This window comes from Equus caballus, chromosome 8 (assembly GCF_041296265.1).
Source record: "Equus caballus isolate H_3958 breed thoroughbred chromosome 8, TB-T2T, whole genome shotgun sequence".
Taxonomy (NCBI): domain Eukaryota; kingdom Metazoa; phylum Chordata; class Mammalia; order Perissodactyla; family Equidae; genus Equus; species Equus caballus.
Window position 1 is genome coordinate 1,794,557 of NC_091691.1, and position 17,296 is coordinate 1,811,852.

Below are 17,296 nucleotides of genomic sequence, written 5' to 3' on the forward strand. Positions count from 1 at the left end.
TCAGGGAGCCTGCATGCATGCAGCCTATTCCCCCAAGAGAAGGCAGGTGCCCTCTCCCTGCTCAGGCCCTCGGGCCAACTCTCAAGTCCCCGCAAGTCAAGCATATCTTTTCTGGGACCCAGCTGCCCCACTTTTTGTTCCATCTCCAGGCCCACCCACTCTCCTGCTCCGTGGGCCCTGAGGTTGGGTCTGACCCCGACTCCCCCAGCATGGGGCAGCCCTCTGCTCCTCAGGCTCAGACTTTCTCTTCCTCCCTGTCCCCCTAGGCCCTTTCCCTCTCAATCATCTTCCCCACAGTCCCTGCTTCCCCTGTCTGCTCTGTGCTGTCACTCCAAATGCACCTGATGCAGGAGCTCGAGTATCTCCAGCCCTGACTGCACCTTCTGGACTTTTCCCTCTGGTGATCCAACAGCCTTCTCAAGCAGAATTCCTCTTGCAGGCTCCCCAGCCCCTTTTCATCCCTTGATAAACAAGGACTGCAGGGTGTTGGTCATGAAGCTCTCCGGCTGCCTCTCTCTGCCTTTACCTCCACATTCTTCCGGGGCCCATGGCTGGGCCATTCTACCCCTCCCCAGCATCTCTCCAATCCGTCCCTATGGAGACCCCCTTCGCCCAGGCCTCTGGTCCAGACTGAGTCTACCCGCAGGCCTCAAGCAGCCTGCTCGAGCGTCCTCTGTAGGCTTTGATTGCGCCGAGTGCGCGGGAGGAGCTGACCGCACAACTGGGCACTACGAAGGCTTCACGGGGGGCGGAGCAGAGGCCGGCTTGCGGCCTCGACCTGGGCCGTCTGCGGGCCGCCCTCCCCTGGCCGGTTCCGAGGCGCTGGGGGTGAGAGGGCTTGGTGCGTTGCGCCCTTGTCCCCCATCCGCCTTCCCGCCCCCGGCCGGGCCGCGCAGTGAGCGCGCGGGGGCGGCTTCGCCGATGGGGGTCTGGGGAGGGGAGGAAAAGGCGCGGGACCGGGGATTCCTCGGGCGGCCCCAGCGGCCCGTCCCTCCCCCAACGCTCTGCGGTTCTCCTCCAAGTTCGCCCTCAAGTTTGCGAGCGGCCGCGTGGGGGCGGGGGCCGCGCGGAGGGGCGGTGGCGCGGCCGGAGGGTGGGGTCTGGCGCGCGGGGCGGGCGCTGCCGCCTGGCCGGCCGCGGCTGGCCCGGGATCAGGGAGCCGATGTGGAATTTCCTGCCCGGCCCGGCGCCCCTCCTGCCGCCCCCCGCCCGGCCGCGCACTCCGCTTCCGGCCGCTCTCGCTGCGGCCGCACCCGCGCCCGCGCCCGCCCCGCGCCTGCCCCGCGCCGCATGGAGGGCGCAGGGCCCTGGGGCGCCGGGCCGGCGCGGCGCCGGGGAGCCGAGGGGCCGCCGCCGCCGCTGCTGCTGCCGCTGCTGCTGCTCTGGCTGCTGCCCGGCTCCGTGGCGCCCCAGGAGCTGAACCCGCGCGGCCGCAACGTGTGCCGTGCGCCCGGGTAGGAGCCCGGCCAGGCTGGGGGAGGGGGCTGAGGGGCACGCTCGGGGCGGCGGGGAGGGGGGCGCCTGGCCCGGGGCGGGGGGTGCGCCCGGGACCTCCCTACGCCAAACGCGTGGGTCCCTTCGGCCGCCCTCGCCGACGCCGGCTCCGCTCCAGGCCGAGCCTGAGCGCCTGGCCACGACGGTGCATCCGAAGATCCCTCGGAGGGGAAGTCAGCTGAGGGGAGAAAGGGGTGCGTGCGCGCCCTGACTGCTGACGGGCAGTGTCCGAGGGTTCAGACCTAGGGAAAGGGACCCTTGGGCCGGCTTGTGAAGGCTGTAAGAAGAAGTCCGAGAAGGGAATTCCAAGCAGATGGAATGGCATGTGCAAAGGCCCCAGCACGAGTGTGGCTCGAGCCGGGATAGAGGAAGGGTGAGGGTCGAGGGGAGATGGGGCGGCGCTGCTGAGAGGTGGGGAGCCGGGGAGGTCTTGAGGAAGGTAAGACTCGGAAGGACAGATTTGAGTCTTAGAAAGAGTGGGCGCGGATGGGAGGAGGATGGTGATGGCGGTGGGCACCGAGGAGCCTGCGCTCAGAGTGGACCAGAAGCGGGAATCGAAAGGACAATGACATGTACCGGGATCAGGAGGATGTGGAATTCCCAGGTGGGGATACTGGGTGCGCGGAGGGGCCAGGCAGATGTGGGGCCCCACGAGGAGCGGGCTGGGGAACCTAATAAGGGACAGGCCCTGCCGGAGGGCAGCGGGCCCAGGACGTTGCGCGGAGGGCGAAGAGCAGAGAACAGGACGCCAGGAGTGGGTGCAGGGGTCGGAGGACTTGATCTGCCTTCAGAGGCGACGACGTGGTGAAGGGCAGCTCCGTGCGAGGACAAGGAGCCCGAGTGTGGGAGCGCCTTGGGGCTGTCAGGGGGGCGTCGCGAGGGCGGGAAGCTGGAGAGGCGGCCCCTGGGCGCTGAGCTAGGTCCCGTCGGGGCGCCCTGGGCCGCAGGGCAGGAGGAGGCCGCGTCCGGGGGCACGGCGGTCGCCGCAGACAAGGGGCTGCGAGGGGGCCGCGCGGGGTTTCCGAGCTCGGATCCCGAGGCGCGCAGACCCCTCCCCGCTGCGAGCCCCGCCTCCGGGGCGGGGGCCGGCCTGGCCCGCCATCTGCTTCGCATCGACGCCGCCGCCGCCTCCCGGGCCTCCCGGGCCCCAGGAATGCAGCGGCGGTGGCGGGCGGGGCCGTGCCTGGAGAGGGGGAGGGCGCACTCGCCGCCCGGGCCTATCTGTCCGCCTCAGCCCTCCTTCCCCGCGGGGTCCGTGCTGGGCGATCTGGTGGCAGGCTGGAGCTGCCGAGAGCCTGCTCCCACTTCCCTCCCCCGAGACCTCCCCGCGAGGCGGCCTATTACAGTAGCCAAGAGCCCGGGTTTCGGTTTCAGATCCTGGCACCACCTCTTCCCACCTGTGTGGAGCCAAGCAAATCGCTTAACCTCTCTAGACCTGTCTCTGCCTGTCAAATAGGGTTGGTGGTGGTCCCCACCTCATGGAGTGGAGGGGGATGACTGGAGGGTTAGCCACGGTGGATGCCACCCACCCCAGGTCTGGGCCATCTCTTTTGTTATCTTCCCAAGGCCAGGCCTGGCAAGGCTTCTGCCAGTGGTTCCCTTCCCCTGGAGGCAGGAGGACCAGAGGAGATGAGCATGCACTTAGCCAATAAAATCCCAAGCACCTAGTGTGTGCCAGGCCTGAGACTGGTGCAGGGATCAGCAGCAGAGACAAACGCCCCTGTCCCCAAGACACAGGGGACTTACAGCAAATCATCTGATGTCTAGCAAGTGCTGGGGAGGAGGTGTTGAGTGGGGAGTGCGGTTTCCCTTAGGGTGGTCTGGGGAGCCCCGCTGAGAAGGGCTGAGAGGACAGAGGGCTGCAGGAGAGGAGGTGGAGCCTGGTGGTGTGTGGGGCAAGGCCCTGAGTGCAGAGGGCCTCGAGGGAAGACAGAAAGGACCGCCGGGGCTGGGCAGAGCCCAGGAGGGGTGTGGTGGAGGAGAGGCCAGAGAGTGAGGGTGGGCGGGCCACAGGGGGTCTGCCCCCTCTTGTGAGGACTTGAGCTTTTTGTCTGAGGGCCATGGGAACCCCTGGTGGCTTTGCACAGAGGAGGGATGGGATCTGACCAGGGTTGGCTGCCAGGTGGCAGATGACCTGGGGGCAGGAGGGCAGAAAGCAGGGCTAGTTAGCAGAAACCAGAGAGAGTGAGAGTGGGCTCTCACAAGGCTGGGGCCTGGCAGGGGACCAGTGGCCCATGCCCTCCTAGGTCCAGTTTGGGAGGTAGAGCCATGTTTCCGATGGATCTGGTGTGCGCTGTGAGAGAGCAGAATCAGGGATGCTGCTGCCGGCGTTTCAGCCTCCTAGCCTGGAAGGACAGGGCTTACCTGAGATGGGAAAAACTCGAGGTAGGGGGAGGCTAAGTGTTCAGTTTTGAGGGGGGAGGGCCCCACTGGAGATCTCTGATGCATGGCGTCTTGATGGGACCTAGTGAGCTTCTTGAGGGAGCTAGTGTGGATGGTGGAGAGAAGAGAGAGCCAAGGAGGGGTCAGAAACCAGAGAAGGGATGTCAGGGGGGGCAGGAGGACAGTCAGGCAGGTATGGGGTCCCAGATGGTGTGGGGGGCAGAGTAGCCTCCTGACTGGATTCGGGAGAGAATGGGGACAGACACTGGCACAGTGAACAAGCAGTGTTCCTGGGAGCTTTGCTGCAGCCGCACGGGCAGGTTCAAGATCACGGTTTAAATCGTGGCAGCTTTGTTTGCAATAACAGTGATCTACAGAGGGCAGAAGCAGCCTGCAGCATGGCCCGCTTGCTGAGGGGCCTGGGCCCAGCCTGTGGCCTGGCTCCCCAGGGGCTTGCCAACTGACAGCTGGAGTGCAGGAACTGTCCCCTGCACCAGGTCGTCTTTCTCCTCATCTCACTTTCATAAGATCTGGGGAGAATGGGCTCGCCACCACAGCCTGGCCTTGTCTGCCAGCCCTTTCCAGAAGGAAAGGTGGCTGTCCCACAGACTGGACCTCCTATTCTTGGTGAACGCCCATGGGCTCTGTCCTGCTGGGAGATGTTAGTTCTGCTGGGGTGGGGCCTGGGTGCTGGCCATGCAGGGGGGAACAGGTGAACTGAGAGGCTTCCTGGAGCCTGCTCAGCACGGGCTGGAGAGCAGACTATAGCTTTGCCTGAGCTCTTAGTTCATGCCAAACGCTTGACACATCTTGATTCTCTTAATCATCCTGCTAAACCCATGGGCCCCATTCTACAGATGAGTCTGAAGTCCAGAGAGGTGAAGTTCTGTGCCTAAGGTCACACAGCAAGTGGCAGACCCAGGCATCAAATCCAACTTAGTGTGGCCCTAAAACTAGGCTCCCAACCACAGAGCCATGTGGCCAGAGTGGAATGTGGTCAGTGCTTCCAGGGCCATCCCAGCAGGCCATCTGGCAAGGCTGCCTGCAGGAGGGACACCTGCAGAGGCTCTCCACCCAGGGACCTGGGTTCAGAACAGGCGGAAAAGGCAGAAAGGGGATGGCCAGCAGCCCTGGGTCTACCTACAGCCGGGCACCTAGCAGCCCTGGGCAGGGTTGGGTGGGTGGAGACAATGGGGGGTAGGCAAAGTCAGGACTGACTTGTGTCCCTGTGTCTGCTTTCCAGTTTTCTTTGTGGAAAAGAAGCTGGGCCCATTCCCTGCTGTCTGAGATTTTATGGGTTGTGTTCCACAGGTCCCACATCTTTGGCCTGAGGGAGAACCAAGCTCTTTCTGTGCGGTTGGGCCCTGGGGCCTATCTAGGGTGTAGCAATGCTCCCCAGCTGAGGAATGGTTGGGGGCATCTTCTGAGGGGAATGAGGTGAGGCAGCTGCAGCCTTTCCCTTCCCAGTCTGTCCCACTCCACCAGGGTCCTCAGGCCCCCTTCTCGCCTCCTCCCACCACCACATCCAGGTTCTAGATTCAGATCCTCTGAAGAAGCACACTCCTTTTCTCTAAAGTGTGAATGGTTGCAATGTGCCTTTAGGATTTGTGTGAATGTTTTCTAGGAATTATGGGACTGTATGAAGCTGCAGCCTGAGGGTCTGTCCCTTCTCAGCCTCTTTTGTCCCTGAGTGTGGGCACACCCCGGCTCACCCTCATGCACCTCTCTAGTGGTTATGGCTTCACATGGGCAGGGCCTCCAAACCTTTGTGCCCACACACCCCATCAGCCCAGGGTTTTGGAGGCTGTACCACTCCGATATGTGACAGTTATAAATTATTTACCTCCTACTGCGGTAACATCTTGTACCTTTTAAAGCCAAATAAAATTAAGTAAGGTTTTATGGAAGTATAAATAGATGCTGTACTATCTCCTTCCTCCACCCCACAACTTGCCCCAGTGCCCTGGAGCCCTCACAGTCTTACTTTCCTTACTCTCCTGGAGGATTCCCCGGATGTGCCCTTCCCTCCAGAAGGCCCCTCCACCGGGTAGACACCTCACTGTGGCCACACCCCCCCTCACTGAGAGGCTGCCCATCTGCCTTGGCACTTAGCCCCACTGGGCATCCAGCTGTGCCTGTCTCGCCCAGCCAGTCCTGGCGCTGTCCAGGTCATGTCACATCTAGATCCCTAACACCCAACTGGCCCAGCCCCCACCCCCGGGGATACCCTAGACCTCCATGCTTGAGCAGGTCCTCTAGGCCCAGGGACCCCTCCCCAGCCCCCCACCTCACTGCTGCCAGTCCTGGCACACATGCGGTCTAGTGGATGTGGGAGGAGGGCACAGAGCAGTTAGTGGGATGGGGAGGGGTGGGAAGGTCCCTTGTAGAGGGAACTGGGAATTTCTTGGAGGTTAGATCTGTTGGTGGTCTGCCCTCTGTGCTTCCCAGTGTCCGCTCCCCAAGGGCTGGCATTTGTGTCTTTCTCATTCACTGGGAATCTCCCGAACCTACAACAGTACCCAGTACACAGTGAGGCCTCCTTAAGCACCTCCTGAGGCCAGGGCACAGGTTGTTGGGGAGCCCCAGCGAGTACGGGGATTGGGGCTCAGGCTCCCTCTCTCTGCCTGCAGCTCCCAGGAGCCCACGTGCTGCGCCGGCTGGAGGCAGCAGGGGGACGAGTGTGGGATCGGTGAGTGAGGCATTTTGGGGACCTGGGCAGGGGGTGGGGGCACGGAGAGGAGGGGATAGTGTGGGGGCTGGACACGCGGTAGCTTGGGCTCGTCTCATCCGCAGCGGTGTGCGAAGGCAACTCCACGTGCTCGGAGAACGAGGTGTGCGTGCGGCCAGGCGAGTGCCGCTGCCGCCATGGCTACTTCGGTGCCAACTGCGACACCAGTGAGCACGGATTCGGGCGGGCTCTGGGCGGTGGAGTGGGATCCTAGAGGGATGGGCGGGGCCTGTGAGTAGGGCGGGGTCTGATCTGCGAACTGGATGCAGTTTGGGGGCGGGTCCCCAAAGGCGAGGGGCAGGACCCGGGCGGGTTCAGATTGGGTCTGGGCTCCCTGGCGAGCGCCCGGGCCTCCCACCCTCTCCGCTCGCTCCTGCAGAGTGCCCGCGCCAGTTCTGGGGCCCCGACTGCAAGGAACTGTGTATCTGCCACCCACACGGGCAGTGTGAGGATGTGACCGGCCAGTGTACGTGTCACGCGCGGCGCTGGGGCGCACGCTGCGAGCATGCGTGCCAATGCCAGCACGGCGCGTGTCACCCGCGGAGCGGCGCGTGTCGCTGCGAGCCTGGCTGGTGGGGCGCGCAGTGCGCCAGCGCGTGCTACTGCAGCGCCACGTCGCGCTGCGACCCACAGACGGGCGCGTGCCTGTGCCACGCAGGCTGGTGGGGCCGCAGCTGCAATAATCAGTGCGCCTGCAACACGTCGCCGTGTGAGCAACAGAGCGGCCGCTGCCAGTGCCGCGAGCGCACGTTCGGCGCGCGCTGCGAGCGCTACTGCCAGTGCTTCCGCGGCCGCTGCCACCCTGTGGACGGCACGTGCGCCTGCGAGCCGGGCTACCGCGGCAAGTACTGCCGGGAGCCGTGCCCTGCCGGCTTCTACGGCCTGGGCTGCCGCCGCCGGTAAGCGCGGGCCCCCAGCCGGGGAGGAGGGAGGAAAAAGGGCGGGCCCCCGAAGGGGGCGGGGGTGAGGCGGCTCCGGGCCACGCCTAGCCTCCCGCCCCTTCCCCAGATGCGGCCAGTGCAAGGGCCAGCAGCCATGCACGGTGGCCGAGGGCCGCTGCCTGACGTGCGAGCCAGGCTGGAACGGTACCAAGTGCGACCAGCCGTGCGCCACCGGCTTCTACGGCGAGGGCTGCGGTCACCGCTGCCCGCCCTGCCGCGACGGGCATGCCTGCAACCACGTCACCGGCAAGTGCACGCGCTGCAACGCGGGCTGGATCGGCGACCGGTGAGCAGCCCAAGCCCGAATCAGCCCCCGACACGCAGTCCCCCAGCCCTGCTTCCACCCACATGCCTCCCGCAGAGGGCACTATGGGCTTTGGGTTCGTTTGCCCCCATTTCCGCGGACGCCCCCTCCCCGCGTTCCTAGGTGTGAGACCAAGTGCAGCAATGGCACGTACGGCGAGGACTGTGCATTCGTGTGCGCCGACTGCGGCAGCGGCCACTGCGACTTCCAGTCGGGGCGTTGCCTGTGCAGCCCCGGCGTCCACGGGCCCCAGTGAGTGTCCGGGGATCCAAAGGGGTTGGAGGGTACGCACCCCACTCAGGGCTTCAGCCAGATCCCAGGTGCTGCCGCTGAGGGCGTGACAACAGGCTCTTTGGGGCAGTTTCCTGCCCTGATGTGGAGCCTGGGCTCCGAGCGGGACCTGGCGATCAGTTCAGCCTGTGGTCCGAGGCTCCTGAGGACTGCAGGGCTGAGGAGACCCCGAGCTGGTGTAGAGCGACCAGGGACCTCCACTTAGAGACAAGGGCCTGGCCTGGTAGCCCCTTTTCCCATTCATACGAGAGTCAGGGCAAATGGGCACTGCGGCCGGGTGGCCATGGATACTGTCCCCAGACCCTCTCCCGTGCACACATTCATTTCCAACACATCGGTCGCCCAGTATGTGCCAGAATTGGGGGAGGGGGGACGGCGGGCAGCATCAATCCCTAGAGAATGGAGCTGGAGAACCGGCTCCAGGACCGCGGCTGGCTGGCCACGGGGGCGAGGGCGGGACGCGTCACCGAGGGCCGCTGTGGCCCTCCCTGACCCCGCGCCCCGGCAGCTGTAACCTGACGTGCCCGCCCGGGCTCCATGGTGTGGACTGCGCCCAGGCCTGCAGCTGCCACGAGGACTCGTGCGACCCGGTCACTGGTGCCTGCCGCCTGGGTGAGTGGGTGGGGGAAGCGTCCGGTTGGAGGCGGGTGCGGGTGTGCCGGCATCCGCGCTAACCCCTTCCTCCCAACAGAGACCAACCAGCGCAAGGGCGTGATGGGCGCGGGCGCGCTGCTTGCCCTGCTCCTCGGCCTGCTGCTCTCGCTGCTCGGCTGCTGCTGCGCTTGCCGCGGCAAGGACCCTGCACGCCGGTGAGCCCGGATGCCATCCCGCTCCCTACTGAGTTCAGACCGCACAGTGTCTGGCGCGCCGCCCACCCTGCCCCTGGCCCATGCCCAGGCTCCGCCCCTAGGGCGTACCCCTGCCTATCTTTAGCTCAGGCTCCGCCCTCCCGTGTTTCGGCTCGCGCCAAGATCGGACCGCCCTCTCCAGGCCCCGCCCAAGCCCCGCCCCCTCATTCAGGCCCCCGACCCCTCAGGGAGCTCAAGTTTGGGAGGAAGAAGGCGCCGCAGCGACTTTGCGGGCGCTTCAGCCGTATTAGCATGAAGCTGCCCCGGATCCCGCTCCGCAGGCAGAAGCTGCCCAAGGTGGTAGGTAAGGATGCCAGCACGGGGTCTCTGGTGGAACACCTCTCTACGCAGGAGGCTGCTGGGAAATGGGTGGGAAGGGGGTCGGTGTAGGAAATGCGGGGCCTCCAGTGTGGATACGGGTGGGCCTGGGGAGGTGCGACCAGAGAGAAGGAAAGGGGCGATGCTGACTCAGGCGAGCCCGGGGAGGAAAGCAGGAGTCCTGGGAGTGCAGGCAGGTGTGGGGCATGTGTGGGAGGCTGGGGCCCGTCTTGGTGAGTGTGAGTGATGGCACCTGGGGTGTGGTGTGGGTGTGTGGACATCCGGGTCGGGCAGGCCCTCCACAGTCTGTTGGAGTACGCTCTAAGTCCGAGTGGGGAGCTGCAGGTGAACGCGGGGCGCCTGTGCATGGGAAAGCTTTGCCAACACGAAGAAGACCCGGCCCCCTGCCCGGATCCCCTGCAGTGCCCTGGGTCCTTCCGTGAAGGTGGCAGGCTGGTCCCCACACCCCCGCCTACCTCAAGACTCCAGGTTGGGGGAGGTGCTGCTTCTCTCTGTCTACACTGACCACTTGTTTCAGAAGATGAGGGGGAGGGGAAGCCAGTCTCCTGGGAGGTAAAGATTGAGAGCGCTGAGAAAGCCCCTTGGCCCACTCAGCAGAGTGGGATGTGTGGACACAGGTGTGGGGGCTGGACTCCACATCTTATCTGTGGAAAGAAGACAGGCCAGCCAGCCTCTGTGATTCCCCGATTGTGGGGTCTGCACCTGTGGAGGCCAGGCATTGGGGTGCAGCCTGCTGCGATGTGCTGAGCCAAAGGGTGGCCTTGCTACTACACATTTGGGCTGAAAAAAATGCTCCAAGGTTCCTCAGGGCCCATGAGGCAGGGTCTGAAGCATGGCTTAGAGGCCCTGATTACTGGTCCCTAGCCAGGTGTTCTCTCCGGCCCTGTCTCTTTTCCCAGCACTTCAGCCCAACCTTTTTCAGGTCCCTGGTTTGCATAAGCTAGCCTTGCATCTTTGAGTATGCCGTTTTCTCTTCTCTCTCTTTCCTGGGTTCACTGCTACCCATTCCCCGGTCCTGGCCTAGTGTCACTCAGCCTGTTCAATTGTCTGTCCCACCGACAGCCTGGGGTAGGGCTGGTGTTGGACACTCCATTTGTGGCAGGAGGGCTAGGGCGGGCACAGGCTGGGGCAGGTGGGGCCCTGGGCAGCTGTGCCTTCCTTCTTCCCCAGTGGCCCATCATGACCTGGATAACACACTCAACTGCAGCTTCCTGGAGCCACCCTCGGGGCTAGAGCAGCCCTCTCCATCGTGGTCCTCCCGGGCTTCCTTCTCCTCCTTCGACACCACTGATGAAGGCCCTGTGTACTGCGTACCCCACGAGGGTGAGTACCGCTCTGCTTGCACCTGGCTCCAGCCCAGTGAAATGTTCCAGCTTATAAGATCTATGTGCGCTGGGGAACAGGCAGCACGGAGAGGAAGGGCATGGTGATGCTGTTAATGGGGTTGGACACACAGCTGAGCTGCAGAGTGGGGTTCTGTGCTGTCTGGCACTCGACTGGCGTGGGGTCTGGGGAGGTGGGTGGCTCTCTTGTCTCTTGCTATAGCCCAGGTTCACTTCTGGGGTAGACCAGGCAAAGAGAAGGAGGTGGCAGAGGAGACAGGAGTAGGGGAGGGGTCTGTAGAATATGGGGGCATACCTTTGCCTGAAGCCTTGGCCCACACACGTTGGGAAGGAGCCTGATGGGCTGGGATTCTGGCCTCTCCTCCCCTGACCATCCCACTGGGTGACCTTGGGCAGGTGACTAACGTCTGAGCCTTAGAAGCCTTATCTCCTAAAGAAGGATAATGAATCCCCTTGGAGGTGTTCGAGGGTCAAATTTGATGATGGTGGCCCCCCCCAGGCTGGGGATGTGGTGGGGGAGGGGTGCGAGACGAGGCAAGGCACTGTTGTTTGCGGTTAGCGCTCACTGTGGTTAATGCGCCAGGCATTTCTGGATGCCAGGGCCACTGAGCACCAGCCAGAGCGGGGAGGAAGAGGGAGGGGGGAGGGGAGGGAAGGGATAGGGGGAAGGCAAAGGTTTGCGCCTGGATGTTGGACGGCCCGAGCCCTTTCTGGAGCTGGTGACCGCCCCGTTCTCCCCCCGCCGCCCCGTCAGAGGCGCCAACCGAGAGCCGGGACTTGGAGGCCCCCACCGCCCCTGCGGAGGCGCTGGCGCCCTCGCCCGCGCCGGCGTCAGCTGAGGAGGCGACGCCCCTCCCCGCGTCCTCGGACAGCGAGCGGTCGGCGTCGAGCGTGGAGGGGCCAGGCGGGGCGCTGTATGCGCGCGTGGCCCGGCGCGAGGCCCGGCCGGCCCGGGCGCGGGGCGAGGCTGGAGGCCTGTCCCTTTCGCCATCGCCTGAGCGCAGGAAGCCGCCGCCACCCGACCCTGCCACCAAGCCCAAGGTGTCCTGGATCCACGGCAAGCACGGCGCCGCTGCCGCTGCCCGTGCGCCCTCGCCGCCACCCTCGGGCCTCGAGGCCACGCCTAGCCCCAGCAAGAGGAAACGGACGCCCAGCGACACGTCGGCTCGGCCGGAGGAGCCCGGGAGCCCCCGGGCCCGAGACGTGATGCCGCGGCCCCCGGGGCTGGCGGAGGAGGGGCCAGCCGTCGCCGCACCCTCGCCGCCCCGGGCTCGGGCGCGAGGCCGCGGCCCTGGCCTCTCGGAGCCCACGGACGCTGGCGGTCCCCCGCGCAGCGCGCCCGAAGCCGCCTCCCTGCTGGCCGCGGAGCTGCGGGACAAAACTCGCAGCCTGGGCCGCGCCGAGGGGCTCCCAGGCGCGCAAGGCCCCCGAGAGAAGCCGGCGCCGCCGCAGAAGGCCAAGCGCTCGGTGCTGCCCGCGTCGCCGGCCCGCGCGCCCCGTGCGTCCGAGGCCCCGGGGCCCGAGAAGGCGGCGGCCTGCGCGCCCGTGCCGGACACTCCTCGGAAGAAGACCCCCATCCAGAAGCCGCCGCGCAAGAAGAGCCGGGAAGCGGCGGGCGAGCTGGGCAGGGCGAGCGCGCCCACCCTGTAGCAGGCGGTGGCCCCGCGGTGCCCGCAGCTTCCCCCGGCTTCGCAGCGCTGCTTGCCACCCCGCGTCCCGCGCCCCCCGGCGTCTCCCGCGGCGGCCTGGGCACAGCGGCCTCCAGGGGCTCGAGGCCCGGAGCGGCCTGGCGGAGGCGGCATCCCCCTGGCTCAGGCTCCAGCGGCGGCTCCTTGATTAGAGCACGGCGCTCCGGCGGGAAGGTCCCGTCACTTTGGTCGAGGCCTCACAGGCGCTTAGCTGGCGACTCCCTTCCCAATGGCCGAGTTACGGAGGGCTCCCACCAGCCCGGGTCTCGAAGGCCGAGGACGGGAGGGTTCTGCCTAGTGACCACCTCTCACTGGCCAGGCGCGCCCTTGGCTGGGGCTGCTTTCTCATTGGCTGAGGCCAAAGCGCTTCTGCCCTGCCTGCCTCTCATTGGCCAGGGCCTGGCGCCTCTGGCTGGAGGCTCCTTTCCTTGGTAGCCCAAGGCTACTTCTGCTGGCCTGGCCCCCGGGCATCTGGTTGACCTGAGCCTGGGGAGGAGGGCTGGTCTCTGCTCCTCAGGGGTCAGCTCTCCCCGGCTCCCTCCGCCCGTCCCAACCCTTCCCCTCCCTGTACCCCCAGCCCCAGCCTCCCCAGCCCTGGCCCCTCAGCTGTCAAGCTGGTTTTGATGGCCTCCCACCACTTCACAGCCGTGGGAATCAGAGGGGCGACTCCAGTGGCCTGAGGAGACATATTTATAGGCCCCCGGCAGGGCTGCTCCCACCCCATCCGGGTGCCCCAGGATGGGCTCCTCCTGGTAGGGGCTTGGCCAAAGCTTTCTTAATAAAATGCCTTCTTTCTTCCTGTGCTCTGACTGCTTCTTATCTGCTGGGCCTCAAACAAGGATGTCCCTCCAAAGAAATTGCACGTGACCTCTTCCACCTGCACTCATGCCGCCAGGACCCCTCGACCTAAGCAGAGCCTGGGAGCCCAGGTTTGGGTCTCCTGGGACCACACTGGAAGTGGGTTGTGCCCATCTGCTCATCATTCATTTGTCTATCAAATTTATTGGGCACCCACCTTGGCCTGCCTCATCCTGGACTGACCGCCTGGGATGAAGGATGGACTGGAACAGATAGGGTGGAGTCCCTTGGCTACAAGGAGCCAGTGTGTGGGGCTGCTTCTGACCTGGGCCACTGCTGTTACACTTGGGGGCTCTGAGCTGTTTGGTCTGGCTGGGGCAGGTCAGAGGCTGGGGCCAGGGTGCAGTGGGCCACGGGCACAGCCTCCAGCAGGGCCTCATCTGGCACAAACAAGGCGGTCTGGTGGTGCACAGAGCCCCGCTGTCCGCCTCAATGGGCTGCTTGTCCTCAGCCGGAAACTCTCACCCGCCCACCCCGCCTGTCCTCGGGAGGTGAGGAGAGGGAGGGGAGCATGCCTGGCTCACAGCCCTGGCTGGCCTCGCAGGCAGCACCCCACTGCCTGGCCTCGGCCAGCCCTCCCTCTGGCCTGGCCTTCTGTGACCATTTGTCCCCTAGTGTCTTCACTGCTTCAGGCTGTCAGGCAGGCCTCCCCAGTGACCTTCCTGAGCAACGGAGCCTTATCTTTCTACAGCGCCCACTGCCCTCCATACATCTGGGTTCTTCCCATCTCCTTGCCTCTGCTGGGCGGGCCTCTTTCCCATCTTTAGATGCTCAGCTCTTTCCTTCAGGAGATTCTGCCAGGATTCTCCAATCCTCTCACTACCTCTGCCCTGCAGCCCCCAGCACAGCATGAGTCTCAGCAACCCCAGCAGCTCTGGGATCTCACCTGGCAAGGCTGTCGCCCTCTGGCCGGATACCACATTGAGGTCAACTTCAGTCACCCATACAGGGGCTCAGCCACCTGAGTGGAGATGGCCTCAGGCCACGGACAGGACATCTGGCGTGGGCTGCACAGGCAGTCCCTGCACCTGGCCTGGTCAGGCAGCACGTGAAATGTAGGCTCGCTGTCTCCAGGGCATGCTGCTTTCTTTGGGCCAGCTGGGCACCCACCCAGCCGTGGCCCTGTGGCTGGCTAGCATTTGGGCACCAGGCCATGCTGGCTGCTGGGGTTGAGAACACAAGCTTGAAGTCAGCCAGGAGGGGCAGATGCTCAGCTGGGCCCAGCAAGGGCAGGGCAATAACTGAGGGCAGGGCAGTGGTTGAGATCACAGTCTTGCTGTGCCCTTCCCCACAGCACCGCCTTGTGCCACACTGCTGTTCTCTGAGCCTCCCAACCCCTGGCTCTAGCTCTTCCTCTCCTTAGCAGTCTGCATCAGCACAGTGTGGGGAGACCAGAGTGGTCACCTCGACTGGGCCTTTCCTGGGGCTCCTCTTCCCCTTGCCCTGGGAGCCCCACAGGCATCCAAGACCCTGACCTTCAGGATCCCTGCTGTGTGGGTGCCTCCTAGAGCCAGGGTGCCTCCTGCACTTCTGGAAGCCAGCCCCTGCCGCCTGTACCACGGGACCCAGACACTGTGGCCTGAAGACCAGGCACGACCCAGGCTGAGAAGCCGCCGGGATGATCTGGGTGGCTGCCTGGGGAAGGAGCTGCTGGGACCCCTCCCCACCCCTCTGCCCAACACACGCTTCCTCCCCACCCCCTCAGGCCTGCAGCAGTGCCAGCTCCCAGGGCAGGCGCCACAAAAGGGAACCATGGCTGCTGGAACCTCCGTTGCCATGGGGATGGGGACCACAGGACCCACATCTGGTAGCGATTGAGGAGGAAAAATTATGAGTCGTGGAAAACGCAAATATTTTCTGTAGCTCAGAGCACAAAGGAGCGGGAGGAATGTGGGACTGGAGAAGGCCTGAGCCCGGCTGGGTTTCAAAAGGGACGTAGCACACATCACACAGAGAGACCGCTACACACACACCACCACACACACAGAAACGCTGAGAGAAACTCGCCCTACAACACACACTCCATTAGACCCACAGAAACGTGGAGAGACACTCACCCACAACAACGCGCATACCACCAGACGCACAGAAACACTGAGACAGACACACACACTTGACATGGACCCACACATACAACCAGACCCAGAGAGAACTCACATGCCAGGACACACACACAGTCCACTAGACAGAAACAGACACTCCCTCTCCAACACAAACACACAGTCCATCGCCCACAGAAACACACCTGTAACACCACACATATGCACCAGAACCACCACAGAAACACCGAGAGAGACACACGCACTACAGCAAACAGATCCATTCAGCCAGCCCACAGGAACGCGGGGAAGCATGATTACCCGCAGGACACGCCAGATCCTGCTGACGCACAGAAACAGGAAAAAACAGACTCACTCCGCCATACACACTGTGTCCGGCAGACACAGGCACACCGAGACAGACACTCGCTGCAACACACAACCAGCACCACGGGCCACATAGAACACACAAGACAGACATGACCCTGCAACACAAAAACATACACCACCAACTTACAGAAGCATCTAGAGAGACGCAGAACCTGCAACACACACACACACACACACAGCCCACCAGACCCACAGGAGCACTCACTGTGCAATCACATACATCCTCAGCCAGAGACCCCCAGATGGACCCACGCTGACACACATACATACATGCCACCAGACAAACACACACAACCTGCCATACACACACTCCACCAGATCTACAGAAACATTGAGACACACGCCTCACAAACACACACACATCATCTGACACACAGAAACACAGAGACAGACACACCAGGAAACACACACATCCCACAGCAAACAAACACAGGGACAGAGAGAGCCTGCAGCAGCCACGCACAGCCCGGCCGACCCGACCACGTGATGCAGCGAGCCCTCAGCCTAAAACACACACAAACACACTCCACCAGAAACTCAGATACGAGTCCTGCACGCGCTCTGCACACGCAGGCATGCAGAGCACTGCGACAGACGCACACAGTGGAAACTCACACACGAGCCAGCAAACACGCAGAAGCAGTGGGTCAGAGGGCCAATCCTGAAGTTGACGGGAGCCACGTGCGCTGGAAAAGCGTGATGGTTGAGAACGCCATTCTTCTGTGCTCTGGGAAATGGCTGACCCTGGAGGACCACTCTGCCCTTACATATGCCATGACACCCCCCCTTCCTCATGACTCCCTTGTTTACCCACCTCTTGAAAAACCCAAGCCCTTTCTTTCCTTGCAGACGTTCCTCATTAGCGAACTTCCTTCCTGTTGTTGTAGCCCGAATATAGTCATCTCCCTAATTGTGGGCTGCATCCCCATGCGGTGTGGGTGCCCCGATGAGGCGTGGATTGGACCTTGCCTTCAGATGCCCCTTCACTCCCTCAAGGTAATGGCCTCTCGGAGCCCTTGGGTGCCACTCCTGACTGGCAATCGAGGGCCACACGGGGAGTCCCACTCTGGTCCTGTGCTCTGGGTTCTTATCTTTTGGTGGCATGGTAAGAACATGATTTTTTTTTAATTGAGGTATAATTGACATAGAGCATTATGTTAGAGGTGTACAACATAATGATTCAATATTTGTATATATAGCAAAATGGTCACCACTCTAAGTTTGGTTGACATCCGTCACCACACATAGTTACAGAAAAATTTTTTTCTTGTGATAACTTTTAAGATCTACCCCTTTAGCAACTTTCAAATATACGATACCATATTATTAACTGTAGTCACCATGCTGTCCATTACATCCTTAGGACTTAATGGATTTTATAACTGGAAGTTTATACCTTTTGATCACCTCCATCCATTCCCCCCCGACCCCAGCAAGCACCAGTCTCTTCTCTGTATCTGTGAGCTTGGTTTGTTTTTGTCTGTTTTTTTTTTTTTTTTAACACATATTAGTGAGATCATACAGTATTTGTCTTTCTCTGTCTGACTTATTTCACTTAGCATAATACTCTCAAGCTCCATCCTTGTTGTCACAAATGGCAAGATTTTGTTCTTTTTTATGGCTGAGTAGTATTCCATTGTGTATACATAGC

The 17,296-nt window shown here is 62.9% G+C and overlaps 1 protein-coding gene across 2 annotated transcripts; it reads left to right on the top strand.

Annotated features, from left to right (window-relative positions):
- The first annotated feature begins 1,169 nt into the window (after nt 1-1,169).
- Nucleotides 1,170-13,160, top strand: SCARF2 (scavenger receptor class F member 2). Of its 2 annotated transcripts, XM_023646679.2 has the most exons (12): nt 1,170-1,454; nt 5,188-5,313; nt 6,507-6,565; nt 6,670-6,771; nt 6,984-7,503; nt 7,613-7,831; nt 7,973-8,101; nt 8,649-8,752; nt 8,832-8,949; nt 9,177-9,292; nt 10,498-10,650; nt 11,425-13,160. In XM_023646679.2, the coding sequence occupies exons 1-12, from the start codon at nt 1,291-1,293 to the stop codon at nt 12,318-12,320; spliced, it is 2,706 nt and encodes a 901-aa protein (XP_023502447.1). In that variant the 5' UTR covers nt 1,170-1,290; the 3' UTR covers nt 12,321-13,160. The 2 variants fall into 2 exon arrangements, with proteins under 2 accessions (XP_023502447.1, XP_023502448.1); XM_023646680.2 differs by lacking the exon at nt 5,188-5,313 and having other exon boundaries at nt 1,177-1,454.
- Nucleotides 13,161-17,296: the final 4,136 nt, after the last annotated feature.

Excerpts from the sequence above, each read along its gene's own strand:
- SCARF2 (XM_023646679.2), top strand. The coding sequence starts at position 1,291 with ATGGAGGGCGCAGGGCCCTGGGGCGCCGGGCCGGCGCGGCGCCGGGGA. Across the intron at positions 7,832-7,972 it reads GCGGGCTGGATCGGCGACCG|GTGTGAGACCAAGTGCAGCA; the intron begins GTGAGCAGCCCA and ends CCGCGTTCCTAG. Across the intron at positions 10,651-11,424 it reads GTACTGCGTACCCCACGAGG|AGGCGCCAACCGAGAGCCGG; the intron begins GTGAGTACCGCT and ends CCGCCCCGTCAG.